The sequence below is a fragment of the Rattus norvegicus genome, chromosome 6, assembly GCF_021556685.1.
Source record: "Rattus norvegicus strain SHRSP/BbbUtx chromosome 6, alternate assembly SHRSP_T2T, whole genome shotgun sequence".
NCBI lineage: Eukaryota > Metazoa > Chordata > Mammalia > Rodentia > Muridae > Rattus > Rattus norvegicus.
In genome coordinates this window covers 114,538,814-114,554,634 of record NC_141539.1, presented here as the reverse complement: position 1 = coordinate 114,554,634, position 15,821 = coordinate 114,538,814, and the positions used below count along the sequence as shown (strand labels likewise).

The 15,821-nt window shown below is 39.7% G+C and overlaps 1 protein-coding gene across 32 annotated transcripts in view; it reads right to left on the bottom strand.

Moving 5' to 3' along the window:
* The window catches only part of Nrxn3 (neurexin 3), a 1,618,001-nt gene that overhangs the window by 798,882 nt on the left and 803,298 nt on the right, over positions 1-15,821 (bottom strand). For 11 of the 32 annotated variants that reach the window (XR_015621666.1, XR_015621667.1, XR_015621670.1 and 8 more), the window contains one exon: positions 11,324-11,350. Coding sequence is in view for 8 of the 11 variants with exons in the window: in XM_087552049.1 (XP_087408175.1) it covers positions 11,324-11,350 (27 nt within the window). In the remaining 3 variants the exon portion in view is untranslated. 32 annotated transcript variants of the gene reach the window in all.

The following is a 15,821-nucleotide window of genomic DNA, read 5'->3' as shown; positions in this document are numbered from 1 at the left end:
ATTCTCATAAGTCTAATGAAATAAAGAACAATGTTTTACTCCCAAACAAAAATCCCCTAAGTCCATTCTGTAATGCTACCGAGATAAGAAGTAGAAAGGAGGAGAAGGAGGGAAAATTAGCTCGAGTGCTGTGTCCTATAGGTGTTAAACAATTTATGTAAATTGTGTTAACTACCCCCAGGAGCTCAAATAGGTAATTATGATAAACTCCATTCCATAGATTTATAGCATGAAACCAATTTACCCAAGGTCTTACATTTCTTCAAGAATGCTAATGCCTACTTTAGAGAGACTATTACTGAGACTCCTTCATCAGAGAATTCCCAGAACACCGTCTTTAGACCAGCCATCTGGGTATTTGTAGAACTACATATTCTTGGGGACCACTCTTAAACCAATGAATTAGAAGCTTTGGAGGAGCCAGAAATCCATCTGTGCAACCTTCAAAAGTTCTAATGTTCATCTGCAGTTTGAAAGCTACCACACCACACCACACTGTTACTTAGAGCTTTAATACACATGATAAAGAGTGTCTGCCCTTGGGGTGTTTCTAGACTAGAAGATGCAAGGGAATTATTTTGCTGCAAGGAGAAAGTAGTAAATCCTGGGTAATGCTCCTTCATTATTATTTCTATTTTTATGTGTCTTTACCTAATTCCATCTAAATATAGTGGTACATGTACATAATTTATAAGCCAGCATATCTACTTCCAAAGCATTCTAAGAATCTATTTCTTTTCCAGATGGGAATAAAATAAATCATACAAGTTTTGCAATCTCATCCCTACAGACTGCCATTTAAAATCATTCTTTTTGGTTAGTCTGAAACTAATCTCCAACCATTCTCTTTTCATTCTTCACTTATACTTTAGCCTTGGGGTAAATATAAATAGTAATATCTGAGCTAACAAAAAATAGTGTAAAATTCAGCAGAACTCCAGATTCCCCAAGATCCTCAACAAAGGAGTTGGGCTCTTTGGCTCAACCAATGTATTAGTCACAAACCGATGCAGAAAAGCACTTGACAGTGTGGAGAAAATATATTTATTGCAATTACTACATCTTTTGCATTTTCCAAACTGCGTTTCACACAGGCACAGAATACTAAATGTGACCATGCTGGATTTTAAGGATGTATGTTCAAGAGAGATAAAGTACTAGAGAGGATTCACCTTCTAGGTGGCAAGACATTTTGTATTTATTCATGAAGGGTGGAAGCAGAACGAGCCATTACTCATGAGACAAAGCTATTAGGATATGACATAAGAAAGTTCAAGACAATTACTAACACTGAGGGAACAGTGCCACTGCTGGGTTCCTACAGCTCCTATTTGCCATGTGGTTCCCCCATGTAGAGATCAAAGGAGGTACATGGTCATGTTCTCAGTGGGTCCTAAACTTGAGCATTGTGTCCTGCAACTTTCATTAACAATGGCAAATCAGGACAGCTTCTTTCAAAGGATAAAAGTGTCTGAGAAATCCACAGGGCTCCCTAGCCAAACAGCTCTCACCAGACAATGGACTAGTAATTCAACCATGCTCAAGAATCGGAAGCACATGGAAGGCTTCTAACTTGAAAGGCAGAAAGTTTGAGAAAACACAGCAATTCTTTGCATGGTTACTGAATCTAGAGAAAAGCCATTCTCCTCCCCTCTAACTGCCATATTTTTAGCCATTTTTAAAGACCAGTCTGCATGCCACCTCCAGATCAAACATTCTTCAATAACTACAAGCAGAATTCTTCCCCTTCTTAGGCCACACACTTATTATCTATAGCATTAATGTGTCCATATGATAAGGTTCAAGTTAGCATTTTATTATGCAGTCTACCATCTTCTACTTATAATACCAACTAACTTTTAATGTGTGTTTTTTAACTATTTGTTAGTAAAAGACCAATTGCTTCATGCTTTTTTAGAAGTCAGGTGTTACGCTTTGGGTAGGTCCTTTCTGCCTTAGGAAAATACGCATTCAAAGAAAGTGTTTCAATATGAAACAAGATAATATGAACTGTCCATACTCTTAAACCCTGAATGAGAAAGTGAGACTTTAGTCTGCAAAGAGAACAGACATAAGTCTTTGGCATCCATTAAAAGGTGGCTCGGGAATTGAATAGGAAGGGAATTACAGATCATTTCCAAATTCTTCTAAGATGTTCCTCATCTCGTTCAGAGTAAACGCCATGCAGGTAGTACTCAGTGCCTGGCTGTATCATTACTATCCAGTTGATTATTCCATGACTTCTCATCAGTTCACAACCAAGCATGGAGCTCCTTTCAAGGTCATGATCACTAGACTCCTGCCTCCCATACCTATTAACATTATCTACCACCTGTCCCCAGATCACTGTGTCTCAGCATCCTTCCCACCTCTCTAACATGCTGATTTTCACAGTACTGTCACTGCCTTATGATACAAGCAAAGCTTATGAGCCAAGCTCATTTCCGGGCCCCAGATAGCCCTACTGCTTAGGGCCTGGATCCGGAAGCTCAGTGGTATCAGGCTCTCCAGAGGCTTCTAACACCTTGTCTCCCATTCCAGGTCTATTGTTCCTGACTTCCAGCCCATCTTGGTCCACATATTTTTTTGCTCCTGCTGTAGCCAGATGGTGAGCAACCCCTCATGCAGATTTCCAAAACCCATGATCATCCTTCATTCAAGTTTCAGCTCAGAGAGAGCATGTTCAAGCCACCCTATGAGAAAGCCCCCACCAGCGTCACCCTTTCCGTCTTCGAGTCTTCCTGTCTGTTTTACTTAGCAATTATATGACCTATAACTAAGTTGTTTGTTGAATTTTTTCAGCTAATGGACAGATAATACTTCTATGTTTTTGATTCACAATGTGTTATTCCATCCTCTGCATCCATGTCCTCTACATCCAACTCCTCTCCCAGCCTCTACAGCTATGATTGCAATCATTGAAATTCTAAGCAGAAGAAAATGCATATTTGTCTTTCCATGATTATTAATTTTACTTGGCATAGTCACTTTCATAACTACTGCCATGAATACAGTCTCCCCTTTATCTGTGTGCCTGTGCGTGTGTGCACACGGGTGCATGTATGTGTCAGGGTAGAAGTCTAAATGTGTGCATGGGCATAAAGAGGTCTGAGATCAGACTCAGCTATCATTCTGTGCTATCATACACTTTATCACTGGCCCAGAACACACCAGTCACAGTAAGCTGGCTGACCAGAGAGCCCCAAGAATCTGCCTGTTCCCACTTCCCCAGTGACCTTATTATAGGTACTCACCACCATGCCCCGATGTTTTGTCTAGTTTTTCTTGTTCTGTAGGTTTTTATTAATTCTTTGGCATTTTCATATAATGTACTTCAATCATACTCACTGCTTACCCTTTTATTCCAGTTACTCTCCCCATCGTTTTATAACAGGAGATCTATGGCTTGAACCCGGGTCCTTGTGCTTGCACAGAGACCACTTCATCAACTGAGTGACATCCCTAACCCAGCGCCTCACTTTTTAAAGTCTGAATATGCACATCTGGGTCACTTTTCTTTATCCATTTATCTGATGCCTGCACCTAGCTCATTTCTACTTCTTAGTCACTATACACAATGTTGTAGTGAACATCAGAACAGAGACAGCTCTTTGACACATTGATTTTAATTCCTTTGGATATGTGCCCAGAAGTAGTATCGTTAGATCATATGCTAATTCTATTTTTAGTTTTCTGAAGCATTCCATACTGTTTTCTGTAATTACTGCATTAATTTGCATTCCCACCAACAACATATAATGATTCTCTCTTCTCCACTTTCCTGCCAATTTATCATTATTTCCATCATAGCTATAGTCAGAGAGAGGGATAGAAGAAAGAAAGGAGGAAAGGAAAGAGGGAGAGAAAAAAGGTGGGAGAGAAGAGGATAGGGAAAAAAGGAGAGAGAGTGGGTGAGAAAGAGGGAAAAGAAGAAGGGAAGCTAGAGAAGAAGAGGGGAGAACTTATTTTATTAGTGTTTAAAGCATTTTTTTCTGAAAAATAATTTTCTCTAGAATTTATTAATTATAGTCCATATAAACAAATTTTGGCTTGTAGTCTATTCTTTTTTTGTTTGGGTTTTTTGTTTTATTATTTTTTGTTTTTTTTTTTTTGTTTTAAGTAGTATATGGCAGACCAAGCTTTTTCTTTTAACTTAAAAATGAGGTACATTTTGCTGGGCCTGGTGGCACACACCTTTGATCCCAGCACTTGAGGCAGGTAGATTTCTGAATTTGAGGATAGCCTGGTCTACAAAGTGAGTTCCAGAACACCCAGGGCTACACAGATAAACCCTGTCTCAGTAAACAAATAAAACCAAACCAAAACCAAGCAAACAAGAAAATGCAGATATATTCAGGTTCACCATATATTGAAATAGGATTCACCATACCCAGGTCAATGAGAAATGGCTATATCAAATAAAAAAATTAAGTTAAATATAGAACAAAATTTCCAAAATTTCTAAATGATCATAGTTACAATAACTTATTAGCAAAGTATATTTTATTGCAATGTATTCAATGAACATATATGTTCCATTCAACAGTTATTCCATATAAATAATAACTCTTAGAAAAAAAGGAAATTAAAGAGATGTGCCATGTGGGTCACAATGGTGGATTGGGGGACTTCTTCAACAATGTCTCCCAGTCTTTATCCCTTGATAGTAGCTCACCTTGGTAAACCAGAAAGAGAACATGACAATGGCTATGAATGACGTGGCATGCTATTGGTTTGCTGTCTGATTCCTAGCTTGATTTTTCACTGCCCTAGGAACCACACTGTTGTTTGTTTCTTTCATTCTGTGGTTGTCAGATGATAATCTGACAGCTGCCACAAACAGATACTTGTTGATCTGGAATTGTTTTTTTTTTTTTCTCCAAGAACTGTCCCAATGCTCCTACTGGATCACCAGTGTTCCCCAAATACACCTCTGAGTCCATGCCTCCTGAGTGGCATGGACTCTTCATGTTCTAGAAAAATAAAGTTAACAGAGGATATTTTATATTTACAGACCCTTGAAGTGAGAAAGCTCGTGACCCTGGTAACGGAGTGGACTCTTCAGTTCTGCTGCCTCAGCAGAATATAATCAAACCAAAATTAATGCCCCAACTAACTGTTGAAGAATGCTGCTGAGCCAGCATCAGCTTCTACCCTGAAGGTAGAACTGGGGCCGTGTCACCAAGGCATCACAGTCTCTCCTACCAAAGGTGTTCAGTTGCTCATGGCTTCTCAGTTGGAAGCTGAGAAAATCATACAATCATCGTGATGGGTAGCAACACGTTAGTGCCAATGTCAGTAACACCTCAGTGGTCTTCAGCTACTTCATCCCCTTCATGATATACTGAGAATACCATACTGCACCATGGCCACAAGAAGGGGTTGAAACTTAAGATGTGCTGATGAAGCTTTTCTCCCCCAGCAGCCTCTGATCCATGGTCTGTGTTTAACCAGCATCATCCAAGACAAATTGATTTGTTTCATGCATTGACGTTAGTGGTATATAATGATCCCAGCATTGGCCATTGGAAGCTACCTCGTATTTGTCTTGTCAATTGGCTCGCAGAACTGCTAAGAATCTCTGTTACAGAACAGGCCACAGAACACCTAAGTCATCAAAGATTCATGAACCAAATCTTATGCTTAAATGGTAAAAGAAATAATATTCCATGGCAATGAGGAGGCAAGAGTGCACACTACCCCAGGTAGAGGAGGGATGATAAGAAAGTCAAAACAGCTGTTATCATAATCCTTCTTGCTTTGACCCCCTATTTTGGGGTTACCTGAACCTAGATATCCAACAATGGCATCACCCCCTTTTTAAGATCGAAGACAAAAATTTGAAGTCAGTGACTTTAAAATGCAAACTAAGGCCTCATTATACATATATCACCAAAATGAAGACATGAAGCAAATCCATTTGTCTTAGATCTGGTTAGTTATACCCAGATCACAGATCAGAGACTGCTGGGGAGAAAAACGTCATCAGGACATCTTGTCTCAAAGTCTTTTCATGCCCATGCTGCAGATTTTACTTCTTCCCCCTCAGCACTTATTTATTGTTGTGTTGGATCAATACAGGGTAGGGAAAAATAAGAGAGAGAGGGAAAGGGAGGGGGAGAGGGAGAGGGACAGGAAGAGGGAGACACATGAGGAAGAACAAGAAATACAAGAAGAACAGGAAAAAAGAAGAAAGGAGGAGGAGGAATGGTGTGCTAGCTAGTTTTATGTCAATATGACACAGTCTACAGTCATCTGAGAGGACGGAATCTCTATTGAAAGAAATGTCTCATTAGATCTTGTTTTAGGAATGCAGGTTAGGACATTCTTAACTAGTGATTGATGTGGGAGAGTCCAGTCCTTTGTGGGTAGTGCGAACCCTGGGCTGGTGGTCCTGGGTACTATAAAAACAAACAAACAAACAAACAAACAAACAAAACAGGCTGAGCAAACCACAGAGCAGCACTCCTCCATGGCCTCTACATTTCCTCTTGTATCTGAGTCCTGCCTTGTTTGAGTTCCTGTCCTGACTTCCTTCACTGATGGAGTATGCTATAGAAGTGTAACCAAAATAAATCTTTCCTCCTCAATCTGCTTTTGGCCATGGTGTTTCATCATAGCCATAGAAAACATAACTAGGATAATGAGTATGGAGTAAACAGCATTAGAAATAATCAAAATAATACTTCATGAAAAACTCTCTCCAGCTTAAAGTCATTCAGATATTTTCTAGTTCTCTATATACCCTGTGTACCTATAGTCAATTACAAACGTAAAACCTATGACATAATAGGAAAAGAAATATAGCTTTAAAATCCAGTTCTAGTATTTACTATCAATATAAATGTAGCCTAGTTAAACTTAGTTTCTGCATCTTTACGATGTAGATTAAATGATTCTACTTCATGCGGTGAGGCTTAAGTGACATACCTTATGTAAAGTTTATAAATGGGATAGGATGGCACGAAATAATTTACAAGTCTGCATCATTCTCCTGAACTCAACAACTTTCAATACATGACATCACCAGTTCTTCTGAATGGGAAAATTGGGATTTTTTTTCTTCCGACTTAAGTTGGGTATGAAGTTGGTGAGATGTTCAGAAACAGATTATGTAGGTGGTATTGACCCGACCCCTTATCCTTGAAGGATGAAATCAAGAACTGCTGTGAGATCTTCAGCTTCATTTCTGCCCCTCTCTTTATTGCACATTCTTAGAAAACCATTCCAAATGGCAAACCATTTTTGAAGAACTGATCTCTTTTAAGTCAGTTGCAACAACATTTCATCACATAAAATACAATGGAGAACCTGATTCAGCCATTAGCTTTGAGGAAAATGAGGTAAAAAAAATATAACTGTATTCCTTGTATCAAAATTGAAAAATTAAAATGTTCCTCAAAAATCAAAGGTAAATGTCAGTGTCCTCTAAAAATACCTTAATAGAGGGTCAATGAGATGGCTTAGTGGGAGCAAAGATACTCATGGATGAAGTTGATAACCCTTGGTTTCTTCCCGAGGACCCATATAAGGGAAGGTGAGAACTTGCTGTCAAGCATTGTTCTCTGAACTACACTACACCTGCATGTACCCAGGTATGTCCACTTACATACTAACCACCTACCTCAGTGAATAAATCAACACAGGATAATTTCAAAAGTGAAATTTAAAAACAAAAATGTCTTAACAGAACTTCAGATTTTTAAGGCATTTAAACCCCAAAATATTAACCTTCTATAAATAGCCAGCATGTAACCCTTGTTACCCTGCGCTAATTAATCCTGGATGCCTCACTTTCTTGCTTACTATCTGGGAACAAGAACAGCTAACATTTCTGGTAAAGAAGATATTGAATTCTAAAAATAAGACCTGTTAAGGAAAACCACAGTGAACAGAAAGAAGTAATTCTGACGAACTGTCTGGTTGGATGAAGCATGCTGCTTTATTCCCCATGGTTTTCCTTTGGTTTGTTTCTTTTTCTTTGTTTTGTTCCTTTCTTATAAAGAGAAGGTTTTACAGAGATTTTTTTCTTCTCTAGTGAGATCCACCTTGGAAACCTAAAGAAATGATCAATACGCTTCTGAGTTCAATAGGAGGACCATGTTATAAATGGATGACGAAGAACTCTCAAACTGATGGCATCTCTATTCCGCTGAGTAGGACCCACAGCCTTCCCTCAGGCTCATATAGAGCTTGGTGTGCATACAAGACGGCCATCTATTCTTTGCATTCTTTTATCTATAATGTGTCTCTGTTATCAAGCAGGTAGGAAAAAGAGCTTGTTTCCATCCGGGATACCCTGAGCATCTTCTGGGAGGGAACATTTTTCCATTCTTTGGCCAGTAGCGTAACAGAGCCTAGGAACCTTCCCCTTCTCCCTGGCATTCGTACCTTCACTTCTCATCTTTCTCTCTGTCTTCAGCTACCATACTTCCCATCAGTTTCTACTCTGGAGGAATGGGCCAGGAAATCTTTACATAATACAAATCAGACCCAAATTTCAATTACTCCCTGATAGCACCTTCGGGATAAATCCAACTCCTTACAAGGAATGTCAGCTATTCTATCTCCACTCCCCGCCTCAGAATCATCTATCACGTCTCCACATGCATATTATTTCACTTTAATTGGACAATCTTTATTTCCTTGTACCTGCCAAGCTCTTACATGAGTTTCCTCTATAAATTCCCCTGAGAAATACCTGCTATTTAGTCTCAGCTAAAATTCTGCCTGAGACATTTTCCTTAAACACTCACCTTGACTCCCTTTAACCATTCAGGCTCGTCAGCTTCCTCCCTGCTCACATGACACCATGTCTAACTCCAGCACAGCAGTTTTCATTCAGCAATGCAATTATTGGCTGCTTTCCTGGCTTCTCTGATATGCAGACAGCATAATCTACACTCCTAGATAAATGTGTGATGTACAGGAATAGCCGAATCTCTTCCAGTTAAACCAAGAAGCACGATCATTAAGGAAGTTTTTTTTAATTAAGTAAATAAAACACAATCCAGTAATACAAGTAAGAGGACTCAAACTATTGATTATTAGCCCAGACTACAAATGTCACTCCTCATAGCTCATTCTTATATACATTTCAGAGTCCCTTTGCCTCTGCATTGTAAACTGCCTTGTTTCTTTATTGTGTTTTTACTGCCCTTGGTACTTCATGCTACAAACTATCTCTGTCCACAGGTTATTGCTGTCAGCTTATGAGCAATATCTATCCATTTGTGTCAAGAAAACAAAAAATGAAAGTGACTGCATCCTAGAGTTAAGTTGCCATAAAACAGGGGAAGAGTAAGATGATCCAAAATAATTACAAATATAAGCTCTTGAGACAAACAAGAGACTCCTCCATCATTACAAGAAGGAAAGTTTATGGCAACACAGGATTGATGTAAAAATGCATGTTTCTAAGCATGCTTTTGTAAAAGCAGGCTGGTAAGATACTTTGATGTCTTTTCTCCCCCAATATGCATACATTTGGTAAACCATTTGTGGTAACCAGATTGTCCAATCACTCCTTTATATAACTGTCAAATACCATGTTTGCACCTTGGTATAGTTTTGTGTTTTGAATGTGACATGTTCCCTGACCCTGAGTTTAAACACTTTGCTCCGATTTGGTGGCGGTTTGGGGAAATGTGAAGAATCTTTAGGAAGTAGATCATTACAGGAGGGAATGGGTCATTGCAAACACCAAGCTTAATGTCTGTAGTTTGGGCTAAAGTCCTATCCATTCTCTGCTTCCTGACTAGGGATGCAGTGAGACCAGTCCCCTCACACTCTGCCAGCTCTGACATGAAGAACTGGACCATCTCTTAAGCCATGAACCAAACTAAACTCCTCTTCTGTAAGCAGCTTTTGTCAGATACTTTTTCACAGCAAGGAGATAAGTTAATTAACACAGATGGGTACTTTAAGATGATTTTGCCACATACAGAGTCCCTAATGAGAAACTCTGAGCTAGTGTCTAGAAATTCAAAATCTATGCAGTTAATACATTGAAGAACATGATAATATATAGTTTTCTCACTTAACCTATTAAATCTGATCCAATGGAGCTGTAATCACTTTAGACTATCATACACTGTATATTGAATCCTCTTACGTCTGCTTCCGTTCTACTTCCAGAAAAATATGCTGTGGTCGCTTTTCGACAAATATTCATAATGCCTAAAACAACATTATGCAAGAGGGCTATCTGCTTTAAAACAGAATGCTGTTACAAAGCATGCTTGCAGTTCAAGGTATGGGTTCTTTCCACGAATTATAATATATTCCAGGACATATTTCAATTTGCTAAGAAGAGGTGAAGAGAAAAGAACTACACCCAATGGGCTGCATATCAAGGAAGTCACAGCAAAGGAAATGGTCCTAGAGATGAAATATCCCTTTCAAAAGGTACCTTTGCCTTCCCCAATTCTCACAATTTGGCCTGATTGCAGATTCGGCAGTGGCCATCTGAGGCTTCCTGCCCTGCTTGCCATAAGACATCTAAAATGCTCTGTTCCTCCTTTGTTATTCTGAGTCAAAGCAGCCTGACCCAACAGGAATGATGGGCCATTATTGCTGTGCGACATGTCTCTTTGAATGACAGCAGCAGTGACTTTTCCCGAAGATATTCACTGACATCTCCCAGGCAGGCGTCCTTTGTAGGGTATTCTGGATCAAACCCACAGACACTCTGTTTCCCCAAGAGTACTTTTTCTGCTTAGATCACACAATAGAAAATTAAAGTACTCTACCAAAATCCCCAAAAGGAAATATAAATCTTTGCGATGTTTTAATGACATTAATACCTCCCACATGCCTAAAATATTTCTTTTAAATGAGTTGAGAGAAAATGATATGGCCGTTCATAAGGTCCAAGCACTTAAATGCTCTGTTCTAGAAAATGACCTCCCTGACCTAGAGAGTAATAAATTAAGAACTCAAGTGGCCACTTTTTCCTTTCCAATGTTCTTCCTCCTATCCATGCTGAATAACTTTAAAGGAGCCCTCCATGGCAAATACAGGGAGAAGTATTAGTTATTTCCAGAATGGATCCTGTTAGGAGTTAGTGATAGCTTAGGATGGGTCTCTTTGGTCCTACCCAGAATGGAGTCATACCCCCATGGCATATCCTCTGTTCGATAATATTTCATGTGTATTTTTTTGTTTTTTTTTGTCACCCTTTGGGAAGAACACTGGCTTCAGCCCCCTCCCCAACAATGGCTGCTGTCTAAGAAGTGTGACAGCTAGAAACCCTCTAATATAACAATACCAAGGGTCACACAGGGCATCTTTCAGTCCAAAGTGGTACAAGAGCCTTCTCTACCTTGCAGGTCAGCTTTGGTCAACGCAACTTTGTTAGCAAAAGAACAGAAAAAGCGAAAACAATAACCAAAGGTTAGTTAGAGTAGAGTCAACTGGGTAACAATACAGAAACAAAAAATGCAGTCTGCATAGCCAACATCACTCAGACAGACACTTGAAATGCTCTACAAGGTCACCAGAGACAGCACAGACACGAGGATGCACAGACCAGGGCAGAGCAGGCCTCTTGGGAGCCGAGTCAGCAGAGCTGGGGCAGGGAAAGAGTGAACTTGACAAAGCACAAGCGAAGGGCAGGAAGAGCCTTCCCACACATACACAGCCAACCCCAAGGCATTCAGTCTAGAGATAAAGGCAGCATGTGGCCAGACTGAAAGACACATGTGCACATTCAAAGCCCACAAAAATACTTTACAACATTTAGGAGTTAAGCATAAGAGCGTCACCAGGCCACCCCAATCTCTTACACCCTTGAAAATGCCACCAAGGAATATGGCACCAGAGTCAGTCATTTCTCTTCAGATGACACCCTGGGGACACCAAAGAGCTTAATTTTTTCAATTTGTAGGAGTATAAGCAAATGTTTGTGGGCAAAAAGGAAAAATGAATGTCCTTTTTTTATTGATTCATGCCAGTTCCAAAATGAAGCACGTGGTGCTTTCTCTCAGATGTTTACCCTCCACAACTGTGCAAGAGCACTTCTGCTTAGCATGCCGCAGCCTCTACTGCTGAGTTGATCTCAACAGGTGTTTATCAGCCAAGTTTGAAGTAAGACATTATTTAAAAAAAAAATCATGCCCAAATTAGAGGCCAATGTCACAGCTAAAATTTGACTGGAAATCAGACTTCATTTCTAAATCAGAAACATAAATTCAAAACCTACTTCAAAATCATTCTTAGTTACTAAATAAATAAATTAATAATCTAAAAACCAAAGAATGCCAAATTTAGATATTTTAAAATAATTTCTAACTCATGACTTCTTATGTATGTTCTTGGAAGGTCAGATAAAGGAAAGATAATAGGTTTACTCATTAGGGATCTTAAAATATCAATGCCACTGACTTTGGCAAGAAAGTGTAGCATATCTTAGATAGCTTAACCTAAGTATATAAAAATAGCTTATTTGCCATTTTAAGTAGAACCAGAACCAGGTCTTCTTTTTTTTTTTTTTTTTTTTTTTTTTGGAAATGACATCTTATCCACATCCACAACTTGATTACTATTCTCTATAAGAAATAATACCAAGTTCCATACTCTCTCTCCCATGCATTCCATGTGCCTTATACCATAAGATATTTTTCAGAGTCACATGCGAAGTGCAAGAGACTCATGAAAATGGAATCCTTTGTCGTTTCTACAAGGCCTGAGGTCCTTTGTTTTGCTTTTCTACTATCCTTTACAGTGTCATTTCCACAGAACACTAAAAAGGCACCCAGGACCTTCTCTGGAGCCTTATTCACAATGCTGCAAACTTCCAATGATAGTAATTTATGCCTTAACCCACTTTTTGGCCATTTTTCCTTGCCACTTAAGCTAATTATCTAAGTCATTTGTGTCCAATAAACAAGGACCTCCCTCCCTCCCTCGGCACTCAGCCTGTACTTCATCCCACCCAGTAGGGAAGTCTTAATGCTCAGTGGGCAACCACCATTATTATCTCCATGGCAATAGAGTGCATGTGATTAGGCCCTCGGGCTTTGCCATAGACGGATGGGAGAGCCATCGAGTCGCCGTATCCGGCTTTGAGCAATCAGAGTACTTAGAGAAAGGCTGGAGTCCACCATAATGCATGTGGTGAATCGCCCAAGCTGAGGGAGAGCTTCAGGCAGAGCTGGGAATCATGGCCCCAGTACGATATGGGTAATTTCCTTCTGCTGGAGCTCTCACTGTTTCCCCTAAAGCTCTCCCGAGCGGGGTTCATGCCTCCCTTCTGTCTTTACCGTAGAAGTTAGTTTAAACTTCCTTTAACTCCAGTATTGTAGCTCCATTTCGTAATAACTCCATGTTTCATGTTCTGTGGAGTTTTGCTACCACTACAGCAGCCAGACACGCATGTGGCAAGCGAGTTTCAAATGTGTGTGGCCTGAACTCAGTCGCTGCTGCAAAGGTACACAAGCTTTGGAAGGTTTAATAACAATCAAAAGGATATAAAATACCCATGAGCCATCTTATGGCACACATTGAAATGCTGGTTATATTTGCTTAACTAAGATAAAATATATACTGAAAACTAATTTCCTGTTATGTTACACATTTTGAAATATGACTATTAGGAAATTTTAAATTACATGTGTGACTTGTGCTATATTTCTCTTTTTTTTATTTGCATGTGGGTCGTATGAGTATACGTCCAGGTGCTGTGTGAGCATGTTCATGCGTACAGAGGCCAGAAGTTGATGGCAGGCATCTCCTTCCATAGCTTTGTGCCTTATCTACTGAGGCAGAATCTTTCACTTGAACTCAGAGCCTACTATTCAGCTAAGGTACCAACTCCACTTGCTCTAGACATCTCATCTCTGTTTCTGTGGTCTGGGACTGAGGATGACCTACTCAGCTTTTATGTGGATTCTGAGGATGTGAATTCTGGTGCTCATGCTTGCGGAACACTTGCTTTACCTGCTAAGTCATCTGCCCATCCCTTACACTACAGTTCTATTGGACTACAGTTCTATTGCGTAGTAGAGCTTGAGGGCTAAGTAGATTTAATATGAATGACATAAAACACTTTAAAAATAATTTGCTATTTAAACAGTACCTTGTATTTTCTTTTCTTAAAAAATATTATTTTCAGTTATGTGTGTGAGAAAGTATGTCTGTGTGTCTTGTGTAGGTATGCACAAGAGAGAGAGAAAGAGAGAGAGCGCAAACAGGAAGGCAGTGCAAGAAGAAAGTGTTGGTCCACTGAATGTAGTGTTATAGGTCATATAATATGGGTTCTAGGAGCTGAATTTGCATCCTATGGAAGGGCAGGACTGCTTTAGACTTCTTAGCCATATAGCTTAACCCTGCTTTCTGCTTTTAATATGTAATTTTGCATTGTAATTTAACTTGATACAGTACATTCTGAGATAAGCTCAACTCCTGTCATCCCAACACCTTCTAAAGTAAGAGTCTCAGTCGAATGCTAAATACATCATTTTTTCCTTGCATTGTCATATAGCATCTGAAGAACTATGAGGAGACCAGTAAGTCCAAAAAAAGTGGTCAAGTTGAATGAAATTCTGCAGCATTTTCAGGAAAACACAAAATGGCTACCTCAAATCCCTTTTGATGACTAACCTCTTGTCCATCATACACAGAGATAAACATACAAGCACACAGATACAGATACATAGACACATAGACACACACACACACACACACACACACACACACACACACACACATATTTAATGGCCATCAGAATATCAGAATTAAAAAAACATTGTCTTGGTCAAAGGATACCTGGAGGCATGTCAAAGGGATGATCCTTTTGACACTAGTACCAGGCAACTGACTCAGGCAAGGCAAACATCTTTTGTAGCACAAGTTAGCCTGAGAAGCATTTGCAAAGCTGCCTTAAAGGGATAGAGATAACTCAAATGGAAGCTGCTTTAAACGCAGTGTTCATGAACTTGAACACAGGAAAAAAGTGAACAGTTTTGACATGGAAACCGAAAGATGGGTGTAAGGAAACACAGTACGTTGCACAAAAGACCATTAGGCTCGGCCAAAAGAACAAAGATGTAGATCTTGGTGACCGGTTGGGCATCACCTTTGCCTGTAGATGACCTGAAAGTTATTTCTCTGGCCAACTGAGAGCAGGAATGAACCCAGAACGTGTACACTACTGCCCTCTGCTGGCTAAAACTAAGCTGTTGGCGCCGTCACCAACAACTCTGGAAAGATGCTACTTTCACCATCTACAGAAACAGGCTGAGCATGGTTGTTGCGCAGCGTGGGTAAACATGCAATGCTATTATGTGTCTCCCGTGAGATAATATCCAGGAACGGTAATCCCGCATTTATCCAGTACCCACTAGGTATCAGGCATTTTGTATCTTTCAGATTTTTTTTTCATACTACTTTTGGAAGTGCCCATTATTGTCCCATTTGGCAGAGAAAGAAAAGCTAGATCTGAATGGTTAAGTAAATTATCAAATGTCAGCTGAACCTTAATCCAGGTCTTCCTAGTGTAGGAACAAAGTCTATTCCTTGACAGTACCCTGAGGACTGAGGTGCAGAGCCTGATCCAGCAAGCACTCAATAAATACCAGTTCCCTTCCATCATCATGACAGTGGGACATCATTTCTCTGTCTCCCAGTGGATTTGCGTCAAATAATCAAATAATTGGTGACACCAATATGGACTCTTTGCGTTGTCCTTTACTGTTATTAAAATAGAAATCGCTAGTGCTCTTTGAGCCACTCTGAAAACAAAGGCGCAAATTGGGAGACGTTTGATGTCCATGACAGCGAAGGTGCTTCACCACTAAGTATGCGACCCTAAAAGGACATCT